Source organism: Mustelus asterias, chromosome 17, assembly GCF_964213995.1.
Source record: "Mustelus asterias chromosome 17, sMusAst1.hap1.1, whole genome shotgun sequence".
Taxonomy (NCBI): Eukaryota; Metazoa; Chordata; class Chondrichthyes; order Carcharhiniformes; family Triakidae; genus Mustelus; species Mustelus asterias.
In genome coordinates, this window is record NC_135817.1 from 3,926,767 (window position 1) to 3,944,669 (window position 17,903).

Sequence of the window (17,903 nt, forward strand, 5' to 3'; positions counted from 1 at the left end):
CTATATAAATGCAAATTTAGGGGGTGGGGGGAGGGAGGAGGGCCTGGGGTAAGATGCTTTGTCAGAGAGTCAGTGCATACTCGATGGGCCGAATGGTTGCCTTCTGTCAAAAAAGAGGCGGCACAGAGGCTAGCACTGCTACCTCACTCTGCCAGAGACCTGGGTTTGATTCCAGTCTTGGGTGACTGTGTGGAGTTTGCACACTCACCCTGTGTCTGCATGGGTTTCCTCCAGGTGCTCTGGTTTCCTCCCACAGCCCAAAGATATGCAGGTTAGGTGGATTGACCAGGATAAATGGACCTTTAGTGTCCCAAGATGTGTAGGTGAGATGGATTAGTGGGGTTGCGGGGATGGGTCAGGGAGGTGGGCCTGGGTAAGATGCTCTGTCAGAGAGTTGGTGCACACCTGATGGGCTGAATGGCCACTTTCTGCACTGAAGGGATTCTATGATTCCATAAGTTGTTGTTAGACCACCCTTAATTTTCTCTTCAAGGGAAAAGAGATGTAGTGCTTCATTGTTTGCTGATAGGGACAATCCCAGAAACGAGAGACTATACGTATGAACATTTTCTTTCCTCAATATTTTTTTCATTGCCTTCATTGTGAATCTGTGCTACAAACTGTCCTTCGAGGCTAAACTAGTGCCAATTAACACCTTGAAAACTGGTGCTATTACATAATAAGCAAGTACAGTGACTTGTTTGTTGCAGGTACTACCTGAAGCCTACTGCTGTAAAATATTTAACCTGCATTGGTTCTTCAAATAAACCCATCTGTAGTGCAACAGTGACTCTACTTTTGGAAATGCAGCGGTTAGGAAAGCAGTATGCAAATTCAAATTCTTTCTTTACGAACATAAAATTTTAGGAGCATGAGTATGCCATGTGGTCCCTCTAGCCTGCTCTGCTGTTCAATAAGATCATGGCTGGTCTGATTGTGACCTCAACTCCAAATTCCTGCCTAATCCCAATGCCTCCCCCCCTTGTTAATCAATAATCTATCTAGCTCTGCCGTAAAAATTTCAAAGACTCTGCTTCAAGTACCTTTTGAAGAAGACCCTTCCAAAGACTCATGACCACCTTGAGGGGCAAAAATCATTCTCTTCATCTCTGTCTTAATTGGGCAACCCCTTATTTTCAGACAGTGACCCCTGGTTCTCGATTCTTTGACAAGAGGAACCATCCTCTCCACGTCTGCCGTGTCAAAACCTTTCAGGATCTTGTATGTTTCAGTCAAGTTGCCTCTTGCTCTTCGAAACTCCAGTGGGTACAAGTGTAGCCTGTCCAACTTTTCCTCATAAGACAACCTGTCATGCCTGGTGTTGGTCTAGTAAACCTTCTCCGAATCGGAAACATCTGTGTTCTGTATGTTCATATGCACACGTGTATCTGCCATATATAAATTTTTACTGGAGAAGGAAATTATTTTAAATAAAAATAACAGAAAATGCTGGGGAAAATCTCAGCAGATCTGTGAAGAGAGAAATAGAGTTCGTGTTTCGCCTCTATATGACTCTCCAGCCAATTATTTAATTTTGTTTTTATGGATATGTTGGTGAGCTGTTAATTGTTAGTAGTATGTTAATTATATTGTTACGATACACCGGTGGCTGGCATCGATTAATAAAGTACCTGGAACATTTATGAAGAGAGATGGCTGGGACAGTGGGTTGGTAGATAGAAGGCAGACATCTGCAGTGCTGCATTCTGTAAATGTATTATCAAGAAAGGGATTAGTATTCAGTTTCATAGTTCATCTGGCTTTGATTCCAGTTATGGTGTGGAGATGCCGGCGTTGGACTGGGGTGAACACAGTAAGAGTTTTAACAACACCAGGTTAAAGTCCAACAGGTTTATTTGGTAGCAAATACCATTAGCTTTCGGAGCGCCGCTCCTTCGTCAGATGGAGTGGAAATCTGCTCTCAAACAGGGCACAGAGACACAGAAATCAAGTTACAGAATACTAATTAGAATGTGAATCTCTACGACCAACCAGGTCTTAAAGATACAGACAATGTGAGTGGAGGGAGCATTAAGCACAGGTTAAAGAGATGTGTATTGTCTCCAGACAGGACAGCCAGTGAGATTCTGCAAGTCCAGGAGGCAAGCTGTGGGGGTTACTGATAGTGTGACATAAACCCAACATCCCGGTTGAGGCCGTCCTCATGTGTGCGGAACTTGGCTATCAGTTTCTGCTCAGCGACTCTGCGCTGTCATGTGTCATGAAGGCCGCCTTGGAGAACGCTTACCCGAAGATCTTTAAGACCTGGTTGGCTGTAGGGATTCGCATTCTAATCAGAATTCTGTAACTTGATTTTGTGTCTCTGTGTCCTGTTTGAGAGCAGATTTCCACTCCATTTGATGAAGGAGCAGTGCTCCGAAAGCTAATGGTATTTGCCACCAAATAAACCTTTTGGACTTTAACCTGGTGTTGTTAAAACTCTTACTTTGATTCCAGTTAACATTGATTCAGTCATTCCAGAGTTATTGCACAATTCAATTTTTCAGCACAAATGTTTAGGTTTTGAGAAGTATTTTTTTGAAATACCCTTTGCTCCGCAGGCATTTGTCCCACATTTTAAATCATTTACCCTGATTTATGTGTCCTTTCAATTCTCAGGCTAAACTAGAATCTGACAGAATCATAAGTTCAGTGGGTAAGAAGCCACTTCAAGAATCTGCCATTAAAGTGAAAAACAGAAGCAACAGCCTCTCCTTAGCTCATCGCAAAGACTTGAAGCAGATCATGATGGGGATTACAGGGGAGCTTCCTTACAGACTTTTGGATTTAAACGTAAAAGAGTTTGCTGGATTTCAAATTGGGCTCCTGAGTAAGGTGAGGCGCCTTCCTTGAAGGCACTTTTAATCGGAATCAAACTTAATGAATGATTTTGTTCTGCAGGATTGAGGATTTTTCCTTGACAAAAGTCAGCAATGGTAATGGTTTGAAATATTTATTCAATCTTGTATAGCTGCTAAAGGCTGGTAGTTTTAATCTAGACTTGTTAAAAAAAGGTTTGGTTTTGGAAATCTCCTGAGGAGTCCCTATGCTGATCAGATTGTTTGGTTCAAAACCAAACTGACATAAGAACATAACATAAGAAATAGAAGCAGGAGTAGGCCATCTGGCCCCTCAAGCCTGCTCCGCCATTCAATAAGATCATGGCTGACCTGATAGTGGGTTCAGTTCCACTTACCCGCCCGCTCCCCATAACCCTTAATTCCCTTATTGGCTAAAAACCAATCTATCTGTGACTTAAACGCATTTAATGAGGTAGCCTCTACCGCTTCATTGGGCAGAGAATTCCAAAGATTCACTACCCTCTGGGAGAAGAAGTTCCTCCTCAACTCTGTTCTAAATTGACTCCCCCGTATTTTGAGGCTATGCCCCCTAGTTCTTGTTTCCATTGTAAGTGGAAACAATCTTGATGTTTCTAGCCTGTTTAGCCCCTTCATTATCTTATGTCTCTATAAGATCTCCCCTCAACCTTCTAAACTCCAGAGAGTACAGGCCCAGTCTACTCAATCTCTCCTCATAAGCTATCCCCCACATCTCCTGAATCAACCTAGTGAACCTTCTCTGCACTCCCTCCAAAGCTAATATATCCTTTCTTAAATAAGGGGACCAAAACTGTACACAGTACTCTAGGTGCGGCCTCACCAGTACCCTGTACAGTTGCAGCACGACCTCCCTGCTTCTATACTCCATCCCTCTCGCGATAAAGGCCAACATTCCATTTGCCTTCTTGATCACCTGCTGCACCTGCAAACTGTGTTTTTGTGATTCATGCACAAGGACCCCCAGGTCCCTCAGCATAGTAGCATGTTGTAATTTTTCACTGTTTAAATAATAGTCCCTTTTCCTATTATTCCTTCCAAAGTGGATAACCTCACATTTACCAACGTTATACTCCATCTGCCAGATCCTCGCCCACTCACTTAACCTATCCAAATCTCTCTGCAGACTCTGTGTCTTCCACGCAATTTGCTTTCCCACCCATCTTAGTGTCATCCGCAAACTGACAAACTCACAGTGAGCACTTAAGATTTAATTCCTATTTTCTCAACTTGCAAAATCTACACTGGATAAAAGCAAATTACTGATATTGCTGGAATCTGAAACCAAAAGAGAAAATGCTGGAAAATCTCAGCAGGTCTGGCAGCATCTATAAGGAGAGAAAAAAGCTGACGTTTCGAGTCCTTTTGATGCCTTTTAGCTTTGACAAAGGGTCACCTGGACTCGAACGTCAGCTCTTTTCTCTCCTTACAGATGTTGCCAGACCTGCTGAGATTTTCCAGCAAAGTGGGTGCAAAATCTACAGATAGGCAGCAAAGTATGTGGAGTACCCTATTGTTGCATTGCCTACCATGTGATGAGATGTTGTGCTAGAATTGAGAAGCCATTTTTGCTCTGCTTAATTGCATTAAGATTTTCCAAGTGCCCTGCTATAACCTCCTAAATAGTAGTAGATTCTAGCATTTCCCTGTGACGTATGTTAGGTAGTTTATTGAATAGAGGAGTAACATTCGCTATTTTCCGATTTGATTGAACTTTTCCAAAATCTAGGAAATTTCGGCAATCCACTCTCTCAGCAGCCACTTCGTTTAAGACCAAAGGGTGATGTCCATCAGGACAGGGAACTTGTCAGCCTTTAGTTCTGATGATTTTTCTCAAGACCCTCTCCCTGGTGACTTCTAATTAATCATTGAATTCCGACAGTACAAAAGGTGGCCATTCAGCCCATCAAGTCTGTACTGACCACAATATCTCACCCAGGTCCTATTCCAGTAACCATCATTTACCCTGCGAATCCCTCTGACACTGGGGTCAATTTAGCACGGCCAATCAACCTAACCCGCACATCTTTGAACTATGGGAGGAAACCGAAGCACCCGGAGGAAACCCACACAAACGTGGGGAGAAGATGTAAACTCCGCACAGACAGTGACCCAAGGCTGGAATTGAACCTGGGTCCCTGGCGCTGTGAGGCAGCAGTGCTAACCACTGCACCACCGTTTGTTTTAATTGTTTTAAGTTCTCCCTGCCTTTTACCTCTTGATTTAGAATTATTTCTGGGATGTTATCTCTGTCTTCTACTCTCAAAACGAACACCAGGTATCTGTTCAATGCATCCACTATTTTCTTATTTCCCATTATTAATTCTGCAGACTCGCTCTTGCAGGGACCAGCACTCACTTTACTGACACTTTTCCTTTCTAAATACCTGGAGAAACTTTCTGCTGTTGCTTTTTCTAGCTAGCTTTATCTCATTTCTCCATTTAAGTCATTCTTTTCGGTTTATGTATCCTTCCTGATCTTCTGACTTGTCACTAATCTTCGCACAATTGTACACCTTTGATATGATCTTTAACCTAGTTAGCCACACTGGAATGTATCATTTTTAATGAAATATCTCCTTAAATGTCTGCCCCGGCAACTCTACTGACCTATCCCTTAACCAAATTTCCCAATTCAGTTTAGCCAACCCTATCGTCATACCCTAATTTAAGTATAAATTGTTAGTCTTGGACCCATTCTTCTCTCCCTCAAACTGAGGGTGAAATTCAATCATATTGGGATTGCTGCTATCTAGGAACATCTGTGCCATGAGGTTATTAATTGATTGTGTCTTATTGCACATTACCAGAGTCTTGAATAGCTTGCTTTCTGGTTGGTTTGAAAATGTGCTGCTCTGGGGAAAAAAAGCTGTCCTAAAAACACACTGAACGCACTCAGAATTCATCTTCCTGCTTAGCTCTGTAATCATGCTTGATTCTGCAATGTAGAGTCTACAGCCACTTCCTCTCTGTCTCATTTCAAAAAAATGTTGTCACTGATAAAGCCAACTTGTATTGTTCATCCCTAACTCCTCTTGAGAAGGTGATGGTGAGCTGCTGCAGTACATCTGTTGTAGTTACACCTGTAGTGTTGTTCGGGAGAGAGTAACAGGATTTCGACCCAGCAACCAGTGAAGCAATGGTGGTAAATTTCCAAGTCAAGCTGTTGTGTGGCTTGAAGGGAAGCTTGTAGGTGGTAATGTTCTCATGTTTGTAGCCATTTCTTGATGTCAAGTGGAGTGAATCGATTCGGCTGAAGACTGGCATCTGTGATGCTGGGGAGCTCGGGTAGAAGCTGAGATGGATGAGTCACTCAGCACTTTTGGTTGAGAAGAACTAGCTGGACTTGGGTGGCTTATCACTGCCAGTTTTATTGTGTATATATGAATGGATATGTGATGTGCATGTTGTGTGTGTATCTGCCTAGCCAAGGAGTTGTCCATCTTTCCCTAAATGCAGAGGTACCGTAACTCCCCTGCCAGAAGCCTGGTGAGGTTAAGGTACACCTTTGTGAATGCAATCCAGTGGTCAAAATTTGCAATGGCATGACAGAGATACCACTACACTCACCTTTTTCTTTTTAAGGATTTGAAGCCTCAGAGTTACAAGAATGCGTATGATATACCAAGGCGAAATCTTCTGGATCAACTTACACGTATGAGGTTAAACTTGTTGAAAACAGCACATGCTCCATTGAAAGGGCAAGATGAAGGTAAAAATAAAAATGAGTGGATGTAGCCTAACAGTTAAGGGTGCCATGGTAATGGGGCACAGTACCATTTCTATAACTAGCGACTTCCTTTACAGTTTTAAAAAGGCCAAGTGCAAATAGCTGCATCATTTTGTGCTGAGTGATTGAAGTGCATAGCATTCTCCTTTTTGGAGCTTCACCAGTTAGCTAACAATCAGAACTCATTGTTGCTCTGTGCTGCTGTTGTGTGTTTTAAGTGATGTACCATGAGCCATTATTAAAAGTTGCTGCCGGAAGCTGCATTTGTACAGTTTGCAAGGCCCAAAATGCAGGCTATGTATGATTCTTTGAATATTGACAATCTAGTCAGTAAAATGCCCAATAACTGTCCTTGTGCTTTTTCTTCTGTGGTCCAGTTAGTTTGAATTTAGTGAACTGGGAAACGTGAAATGAAGTGTAGGCACTTGATCCTAAATTAGAAGGAAAAGAACACGAATTTGTTCCATGCCTTGTGATCTGAGGAAATCTAAAATCATGTTGCCACCATTCCTTTGTAGGGCAACAACAGTTCGCATTTATCTAGTGCCTTTAACCCAGAAAATAAATCCCAATGCGCCTCCCATTAATTGGACAATTGTCACTGAATCGAAAACGCAGTTAGAGGGTGGGGAGTTGGGGGCGGGGGGGGGGAGTTGGGGGCGGGGGTGGGTGACACTGGTGGACAGAATAGGGTCTAAACAACCGAAGAGGTGGTAGGTGGATAGAGTTGGAGAAAGTAAGAGTTCTTGGGTGTGAGGATGGAGATGGCTACGGAGATGGGGAAGGGTGCGGCCACCAAGGACTTTGGGCACAAGGATGAGAATTTTCAAGTGGAGGTGTTAGTGGATGGGAATCTCTTGCAGATGAACAAGCCCCAGTATAGTCAGTGGAAGATTGTGAATTTGAACATTGGATGATGTCCACTAAGTAAAAATTATTTCTTTCCTTTTGAACAATTGATTTCTTGCCAGTAGGTTGAGGATGAATAGAAGCAATATTAATGCACCTATGTCTTGGGTAACTGTAGGTTGCAGTAAAGGAGTTCGGCAATCAGCCTGTTTAATTAATATCAGTGTGTGGCAAGGGATGTAGTCAGTATGGAGCAGTGGTATTTTTCCAGTATTTAAGCATGAGATTTTTTGTGTTGAAAGCACTGTAAATGCAAGTTGTCATCTTATTAGTGGAGTGGAGAAGGAAAAAGAACGATTAGAAATTTACAGCTCTTGTAAATGGAAAATAAATGAAGTTTATTTTTATATCATATCCCCCATCCCCACACAACTCTGAATTTAAACTTGATATTCATTTTTGAATGTGAGCATTTCCTTGGCATCTAATTTTGTTGGATTACCCAAATGCAACGCAACATTCTCAGAAGATCAAAAATATGAACCGTTGCCCAAATATGCTCACTTGTAAGCAAATAACTTGCTGCCCTTAACCCATGCATGCCTTGTAGTTCATAGTCCCTTCTATATTTGATATTGCTCACTCCCTTACAGTTGAGATACGCTTCACCAATATATCATTTACCATCTGTTGTGTTATTTGTATGTATAGTTAATTTCTGCTATGAAGCTGCTTTTGGAGTACTAGGCTGTTTACATCTAAGTTATTGGTATGGTTGTTTGCTCTGATCGTGCTGATTTGAACTTTTATAGATTCTTTGGTGTGGCTTCTTCTGGGTGTAGTGAAGTATTGAAAGACTGGAAGCGTGGCCTCTTGTGTGTGATTACTTTCTTTTCCCTGTAGATCAAGTGCACAGTGTCCCAATTGCGCAGATGGGCAATTACCAGGAGTTCCTGAAGCATGTGCCTTCCCCCCTACGTGAGCTTGACCCTGATCAACCCAGACGACTGCATACATTTGGAAATCCTTTCAAACTAGACAAGAAGGTATGTAACCACATGCAGGTGTCCTTGTGTATAACCTGCTGGGCTTGAGTGCCCCTTGTCATTTCCCACTTGTATGTTCCTATGCTCTTGTGGGATGCATAAACATCTGTTTACAACAGTACTGTACTCTAGTTGAAATCTCTTGAGCTGTTTTTTTTTTTAACCTGAGTGCTGTTTTTAGAGATGTTTAAGGCAGTGCCGCCATAAGTAGCATAAATAATTCAGTAGACACACTAATGGTCCCCCCTGAGTCTTTTGGCTGTTCTGACTCCAACACACTTGGTGATGTATGGCATTTAGTATCTGAGTTAACTCTGAGCCTCACAGATGTCACCCACTATGATATTCCTATGTAGCTTCTTTTCAATGCCGCAAATAAAATGGCGTGCATCATTTCTTGATACAAGTGAGCTTTGGTGGTAGCTGGTGAGTCACTGCACGATATTCGGAGCCGATTATAACCACCAAAAAATAATTTTGTTCTGAGATAACATTTAAAGGTGTGGAACATAGTTGGTACACACAGGGCACTGAAGCTTTTGTAACCATTCTAAAAATGGAGAACACTTCGATGAAGTGCCATTTTGAACATTGCTTAAATATTCCTTCACGATGATCAAACCACTTCAATGCCTATATTTTCCAAATTAGACGTAGAATGAGTCTGCTTTGAGTATTTCACATGTACTCTTTTAACTAAATCTCACCACCGCCCTGCAAACATTTCCTTTTCACACTGAACTTTCTGCTCCCGATTGAAAGTTTTAGAAGAGTTCTCCAATCTCTCAACTTTTTCTGAATCTCATTGAATGCCATGTACAATGATTTATAAATTATCGACTCGAGACTGTGGACTAACAGCATCCACACACAGTTGCACTAAACTTGATTACCTGCTGTCATTTGCAAAGATCAGAAAGTGAAATTCTGGAGTTTGAAGTGTGCAAGGGAAATGTTTGTGCTGTAGCTTCAGATTGAAGTGAGTTGGTCAGTTTCTGTACATGGGTTATTAATTGGTAATGTAAGACATTGTAAGCTATCTTCTCTTGTGGGCGTTAAAGTCACAGGCCTTTGTATTGCAGGGAATGATGATTGATGAAGCAGATGAGTTTGTGTCTGGGCCACAGAACAGAAACAAGCGGCCGATGGAGCAAAGCATGGCAGGAATTCCAAAAAGGCGTCGTTGTATGTCGCCATTACTGAAGGGGCGTCCACCAACAGCAGCTAATTACATTGGAGGCAAGGGCCCTCCCCTTCTACCAGTTCCACAGCCAGATCTTATAAAGCCAATAGCCGCTCTTCAAGGTGAGGGGGAATCCAATCCAAGTGCTCTCGTCTGCAGATTACTATAGATGTTTCATGCGATTAAGGAGAAAGAAGCTCGTGTGTCTGTGATCACCTGTTATCTCAAATTGATGTCAATGTTTGCTGTTGCTAAAACTAAAGAGGACAACCTGCTGACTGCCTTGTTGAATTCATTATTCTAAACCCAAAGCAACATGTAGAAGTGAATCAGCCTAAACTATAATGGCTTGTAATCTAATTCAAACTGCATGCTTATTGCGCACCAATTACTATTTTTGTTGAATGGAGGGCGGTTAGCTCAGTTGGCTGGACAGCTGGTTCCTGATGCAGAGCAACGCTAACAGCATGGTTTCAATTCCTGTACTGCCTGAGGTTATTCATGAAGGTCCAACTTCTCAACCTTGCCCTTCACTTGAGGCGTGGTGACCCTTTGGTTAAAATCGTCACCAGTCAGCCCTCTCCCTCAAAAGGGAGAACAACCTCTGATCATCTGGGACTATGGCAATTTTACCTTTGCCTTTTACTATTTTTGATGAATACACTCAAACGTGCTTATCATTTTGCTTTCCTGCCCTCTACCAGTGTCATGCTGGGAGTGTTTTAATGACATTTTTATATGTCCAGTGTTTTCACTCAAGTGGCTTCAACCATGAAATTCCTCCCTTGTTCAGGAGCGTTGGAGATTATCTTTACACTCTTTCTCCACCCTACGAGATCAACTAACTCAGTACAGAGCAGGGTTAAACTTGGTTCACTGTTTGTTTATATTTCCCAATTAATTTACACGACCTCTTACTTCATTCATAATCTTAGATTGGACAATTAACACAAATGATGTTGACATTGTGGTCTTTCGTGCACACAGTGCACTGAACTGCCAATAATCTTGAGCTTTTGGAAGTTTCCAACTTGAGTTGTTCCAGTTTATAGGCAGATTTATGTGATGCTGTCAGAATAACCATTTCTACCCTTAACACTAGTCTGGAGAAGGAAACAGTTGCTGATACAACTTTGGAGAACTTAATGCCAGTTCCCAGCCAGTGCTACAAATGCATGGGAGCGGTACATCAGTGCACCATTGTTTCCAGATTCGCAAAGATATTCGGGACCAATTGTTAAACCCACAGGCTAGAACATGACTGTTTAATCTGATAGCACATTGGTTTAGTGTCAGTCATTTTAAGCCATTTGCTAAGCTACTTTGGAATACCCCATTAATGCTGTCAAAAGCCTGTTTCGCAGTTAGTGAGCTTGATGGCTGCTTTGCTGAAGTGTCTCCTCTTGAATTGGGGACACAGCAGTCCAAAGTTTGTGCGTATGCTGGATATTGAAAGAGATATTGTTCTTGCAATATTATTTAGCATAATAGTCTGAGAATTTTTTTTCCCCAGTGTTGCTATGTCAATGGGACTATTGAGATCTTTGTGCAGCTCCTACCTTTTAAAGATCCAACAGGTTGGCTGTTCTAGGGACTAAATGGATTCTGGCTTATTATCTAGTGAGATTCTAAAGCTGTCTGTGCGGATTTCAAAATGGTTATCCAACTGATGGTTAGTGCACAGATTTGGGATAAACCACCACCAAAGATGCTGGTATGAGACTAACTTTTGAAGACTACCCCATGTCTTAATCTCGCGTGACTATATAATTCAATTATTTAATATAATAACCATAGCCTGCACCTCCACCCAACACACACAGTTGTTTTTTATTGGGCTTTATCTTGATCAAGAGTCCCAAATTGATTGAAGGGTTGCTAATGTAACACCACTATTTAAAAAGGGAGGAGAGAGAAAACAGGGAACTTTAGACCTGTCGACACTTTCCGCTGCCTCGGAAAAGCAGCCAGCATAATCAAGGACCTCTCACACCCCGGATACGCTCTCTTCCACCTTCCTTTGGGAAAAAGATACAGAAGTTTGAGGACAAGTACCAACTGACTCAAGAACAGCTTCTTCCCTGCTGCCATCATACTTTTGAATGGATCTACCTTGCATTAAGTTGATCTTTCTGAACAGCCTAGCTATGACTGTAACACTATATTCTGCACCCTCTCCTTTCCTTCTCTATGTACGGTATGCTTTGTCTGTATAGCGCAAGAAACAATACTTTTCACTGTATGCTAATACATGTGACAATAATGAATCAGATCAGGAAGCCTGACATGGGTCATGGGGAAAGTTTTAGAGTCCATTATCAGAGATTTTATACAGAGCACTTGATAAATAGTGGTAGAATTGGACAGTCAGCATGGATTTACAAAAGGGAAATCATGCTTGAAAAATCTGGAGTTCTTTAAGAATGTAACCAATAGACTGGATGAGGGAGAACCAGTGAATGTGATTTATTTGGACTTTCAGAAGACTTTCGACAAAGTCCCACATAAGAGATTAGCGTGTAAAATTAAAGCGCATGGATTTGGGATATGGATGGATAGAAAACTGGTTGGCAGATAGGAAACAAGAGTAGGAATAAACAGGTTATTTTCTGAATGGCAGGCTGTGATTTGTGGGGCACCATAGAGATTGGTGTTAGCCCAGCTATTCACAATATATTTAATGTCTTAGGTGAGGGAACTAAATGTAATATCTCCAAATTTGCAGATGACTCACAGCTGGATGGGAGAATGCGAGCGAGAAGGATCCAGGGATGTTTCATTGTGATTTGGACAAGCTGCGTGGGTGGGCAAATTTATGGCAGATACAGTATAATTTGGATAAATGTGAGGTTATCCACTTTGGTAGCAATAACAGGAAGACAGATTATTCTCTGAATGGCTATAAATCAATGAGACATGGGTGTCCTTGTACACCAGTCACTGAAGGTAAGCATGTGGGTGCAGCAGACAGTAAAGAAAGCAAATAGTATGTTGGCCTTCATAGCGAGAGGATTTGAGTACAGGAGCAGGGATGTCCTGATGCAATTATAGAGGGCCTTGGTAAGGACATGCCTGGAATATTGTGTGCGGTTTTGGTGTCTCTATCTGAGAAAAGTTGTTCTTGCTATAGCGGAAGTGCAAAGAAGGTTTACCAGACTGATTCCTGGAATAGCGGGACTGATGTCCAAAGATGTGCGGGTTAGGTTGATTGGCCAGGTTAAAAATTGCCCCTTAGAGTCCTGAGATGCGTAGGTTAGTGGGATTAGCAGGTAAATATGTGGGGGTAGAGCCTGGGTGGGATTGTGGTCGGTGCAGACTCTATGGGCCGAATGGCCTCCTTCTGCACTCTCGGGTTTCTATGATTCTATGATTTCTATGTATGAGGGGAAATTAAGTTGGTTAGGATTATATTCACTGGAATTTAGAAGAATGGGGGCAGATCTTGTAGAAACTTATAAAATTCTAACAGGGCGAGATGGTCGATGCAGGAAGGATGTTCCCAATGGTGGGGGTGTCCAGAACGAGGGGTCATATAAGGATACGGGGTCAGCCTTTTAGGACTGAGCTGAGGTGAAATTTCTTCACTCAGAGAGTGGTAAGCCTGTCGAATTCACTACAACAAAGTGGTTGAGGCCAAGGCATTGTATGTTTTGAAGATGGAGTTGGATATAGTTTTTGGGGCAAAGGGGGTCAAAGCTTGGGCAGGGGGAGGTGGGGGAGAGGCAGGATCAGGCTATGGAGTTGGATGATCAGCTATGATCATGCCGAATGGCGGAGCTGGATCCTGCTTCTGTTTCCTGTTTCTGTGATGGAATATATGATCATTTGGCATTAGTGTGGGTAACCTGTTTGCTCAAATGAAGGGTCAGCTCTATAATCTGAAATTGTTGTTGTGTCTGAGCTAAACAGAAGGACGGTACAGGTCAACACAATTCCTTGGTTCAGGAGTTTCAGTCTTTTTGTTTTTTCCATCCCCGTTCCTTTAATGTAAATGTAAGTTTTTTTTAAAAAAAGGTTATGTAACCAAACATTTATTAATTTTGTTACTTGATGCAAAATTTGATGATCCTGCTGAGAATTGTGGTATCACTGACAAAATGGAATAAAAAGTTTTTTAAAAATTGGGTTCAGAAAAGCAAGTGCAAAAGAAGAAATGGTTAACAAAAGCAGGGGAATGATTAACCAACAGGGAGAACTTTCTGACTTTTCAATGATAAAGCCTTGCGAGCACAGTGGCAGAGTGGTCAGCACTGCTGCCTCACTGCGCCAAGGACCCAGGTTCAACTTCAGCCTCCGGTCACTGTCTGTGTGGAGTTTGCATGTTCTCCCCGGTGTCTGCGTGCGTTTCCTCCGTGTGCTCCGGTTTCCTCCCACAGTCCAAAGATGTGCGGGTTAGGTGGATTGGCCATGATAAATTGTCCATTAGTGTCAGGGGGACTAGCTAGGGTAAATATGTGGGATTACGGGAACAGGGCCTGGGTGGGAGTGACGTCGGTGCAGACTCGATGGGCTGAATGGCCACTTCCTACACTGTAGGATTCTATGATCCTATGGATTCGATGAGATCTTTCAAGCTCATCAGAACAGACACATGTATCCTCCATTTCGCATGGCATCCGAAAGATAGGGCCATCAACAGTGCAGTACTCCCTCAGTACTGCATTGGCGTATTTGCCTAGATTACGTGTGAAAGTCTTGTAGAGCTTTGGACCCATGACCTTCTGCTTATGGTAAATGCTACAACTGAACCAAAATGACCCTTGGAAAGAACCGTGGAACACTATATCGTTTAAAAGTCCATATTTCAAGTATTTTTGTTTTTGGTTCTGTTGGGAGTTATATTACCGTGTGTTTCTCCTTTCCAGAGGTTGAAGAAAACCAGGCCGTGTGTGTTGACTATGTTGAAAACAATATTGCAGACCCAATTCCAGTTGAAATTCCAGCCCAGAGACTTGAGTCAGCGCCATCTCTCATCCACTCAACATCTGCCTCTGTGGAGTCCACGGAAGAATTAGTGAATCATGAGATGGACATTGGTCCTTTAGTGGTCAATAATAATTTGATTGGCAGTGTTGAACTTAACCACGAACAATCAAAGGACAGTGGAATCTATCAAGATGGACTTTTGAACAGGTCTTCACCAAATGCCATTAAAACACTTATGAGGTCAAAGCAACAAGAGACTAACACAGAACTAAGGGCACAAATTTTTAAGGAGATTCGTAAGCCAGGCAGACGTAAGTATGTTTGAGGAATAAAATGTCATATTTTCTGTTCCACGGGACTGTCTGCTGCACTGTGCTCCATGTTGGAATGTGTCATCGCTTGTTGTTGAGACCAGTAAGCAAATTCAGCAAGGTTCCCTCCTGCTCCAGAGGTGCTGAGGTTGGACACTTGGGATTTGTTTAATTCACAGTTCATATGCCTGAGATATGTGTGCTTCTACCTGGTAACGCAATAATAGCACAAATGCACTGAATTTGCCCTTGCTTTGTCTCATTCATTTGTGTGATTTTTATTTTTTGTTTCGTTCCATGTAATTACCAATGTCCTCCTTAATCCCTTTTCACTTCTCTACATTTATTTAGTCTTCCTCCATGATCCAACTTTGATCTATGGGTCAGACGTGTACGATTGCGTCAATATTGAGGAGTACACTCACCACTTTATGGTGACGGAGGTCAAAATTCCAATTAAGTACACAGCAAGATTTTACGTTGAATTCTCATCCATGTCCTGGGTACAGATTAGTGGTTGCTGCTTACTTGACGGCCACCCATTGCCATGTTCTACTAGGGGTCGTTGGATGCCAGACAAAAACAAAATACTGCAGATGCTGGAAATCCGAACTTAAAAACGGAAAATGCTGGAAAACTTGAGCATTTGTGAAGAGAGATCTCTGAAGAAGAGTCATGCGGATTTGAAATGTTTACTCTGTTTTTATGTCAGTCAGTGATGGTCGTTTTTTAATCACTTCCCTAATCTGGGGCACTGAAGTCAGTTGTAAAACTTTAATCTCTGTTCCAACAGTTAATTCGGCAGGCACTGTCAATCAAGATCAAGACCTTCTGGTCTCTCTCTTTTGTTGATTTTAACCACTGATCTATAAGCCGGAGCCAAGTTCGTTCTGCTTTAATGATGACAAAGTTGCAGTTTTCTGCACAAGCCAGTTAATGAAGGGGGTAATAAAAGCAGTATCCTTATCAGCCTGTATTAAATGTACTGTCCCAATTTAGTTGATTCAGATGATAGATCGGATTATTTACATCATGGCCTGTGCTCCAGGGAGAGCTGTTCCCTCGTCTTGTCTCTGGGGAAAGTTCATACTGTGACCAGAGTAAAAGAATCCCCTGCTTTTTAAAGGGAGTGACTGGTTTTGAAGTTTATTGTTTAAACTCTGGCATCCTTCTGGCTGGGGAATTTGGCAATGAAATCATAAGCAGCAAGGATCATAGAGTGTTTACATTTTTCAACATGCGATATATTTTGAAGATACTCAGGAAGACTATATTAATCAGGTACAGAAATCTAAAATACAGGGACCAGCAAGTTAAAGTTTATTTACTGGTCACAAGTGAGGCTTGCATTAACACTGCAATGAAGTTAGTGTGAAATTCCCCTAGGCGCCATGCCCCGGCGGCGCCTGTTCGGGTCAATGCACGTCTTTCAGACTGTGGGAGGAAACCGGAGCACCCGGAGGAAACCCACGCGGACACGGGGAGAACATGCAAACTCCACAGACATGACCCAAGCCGGGAATCAAACCCGGGTCCCTGGTGCTATGAAGCAGCAGTGCTAACCACCGTGCCACCCTAGAAGTCTATTAGTATCTACAAAAGGAACAGATTTTTTTTGCACTGTTGCTCGCAAACCTATGTAAATCCTAATGTTTTCTGTTTTCGTGAACATTCAACAAGTTTGCCCATCTGGTGAAGAATCTAGTCTTTCATACTATCCTCCCACCCTATAATTATGCTCTTTCCGAGCAGAGGCAACATTCCTGAGGTCAATTAAGAAGAAAGTGAAATTGAAACCAGCTCCAGGAGCCACCGTTGTGTGTTATGCATTTGACCTGTCATTCCCCTCCTGTCTGTTTGTCTATAGAACATGCCAAGCTTCCTTTTTAAGGGCGATATAAAATCTAATTTCCCCACATTCTGGAAGTTTCTACAAAAGATCATTATTGTGACTTAACCAAAGTGCGCCACAGATTTTGTCGGATTACATTTGATGTGCAACATTTACTTTTCCCCCTTCTCCCAGCTCCTTTCTAAGGGACAAGTGTATGCATTTTGCAAGTGTATTAAGCAAGCTTTATGCATTTTGTCTTCATTGACTGTACAAACAAGTCATGTTGCAGCTGTGAAGAGCATGTGATATCCTGGATACGTATGGATTGGACCAATGACACATCAAACTTACCGAGATAGCTTAAGCAAGCTGATTTAATTTTCCATGGCACTGGTTTGTTCCAGAATCACATTCTTGCCTTGTCCGTGCAAATGTGTTTTGGGAAGCCTATGCATTTTTGCATATAGTACAACTGGAATTTATTTTATTTATTTATTTTATGGCCATAAAGTTGTGGCTTCGTTAACAGTAGAATCAGAAGAAGCTGTAGAAGGGCCCAACCATAATGGTTGTTTTAGGGTATGCAATATTTTGTGAAAAGGTTGAAAATTTACACAGTTTGAAAGGAGGCAGTGGGCAATCTCTCCTTCTCTGATTGTGCTAGTGGATTTTAATATATACTGCAAACACTGGACAAGGATTATTGCCAGTAATTGAAGAAGTAGTCAGGACCAAAGGGTCCTGAACATTCAAACCGTTCCCAACACCAACTTTCTACTTCAAATCGATTCATTGTTTCCTTAAGCACACCATGTTTATCAAACTGAAACCTGAACTCTTTGCTCTATTCTAGTGTCTCTGACTGCTGATGAAACCCAATCGCTGTAAATTGCTTACTGGGTCCATGGCAGATGCCCACTATAGTCCACATCTCTTGTAGCATTTTCTACAGGTTTGCATTACTAATTAGGTTTTTACAAGTGGAAATTTGCGGAATCCCAAGTTATTGACAGGATATTGTGCAGTACATGTGTTCACTACCAATGCAGAAAATTGAGATGACTGTTAGGCTACATCTGGCCTCGGTGGGATTGTTGTCAGTGCAGGCTCGATGGGCCAAATGATGGCCTCCTGCACTGTAGATTCATAGGTGAAGAAAGTTCAATCACTATTAACATAGCGCATTT

At 42.1% G+C, this 17,903-nt stretch overlaps 1 protein-coding gene across 3 annotated transcripts in view; it reads left to right on the top strand.

Moving 5' to 3' along the window:
* LOC144506282 (integrator complex subunit 6-like) overlaps nt 1-17,903 on the top strand; it is a 111,617-nt gene that overhangs the window by 80,583 nt on the left and 13,131 nt on the right. For all 3 annotated transcript variants that reach the window (XM_078232165.1, XM_078232167.1, XM_078232166.1), the window contains exons 12-16: nt 2,620-2,835; nt 6,423-6,549; nt 8,320-8,462; nt 9,545-9,767; nt 14,511-14,882. In XM_078232165.1, the coding sequence (XP_078088291.1) occupies nt 2,620-2,835; nt 6,423-6,549; nt 8,320-8,462; nt 9,545-9,767; nt 14,511-14,882 (1,081 nt within the window). The remainder of the gene's footprint in view (nt 1-2,619; nt 2,836-6,422; nt 6,550-8,319; nt 8,463-9,544; nt 9,768-14,510; nt 14,883-17,903) is intronic.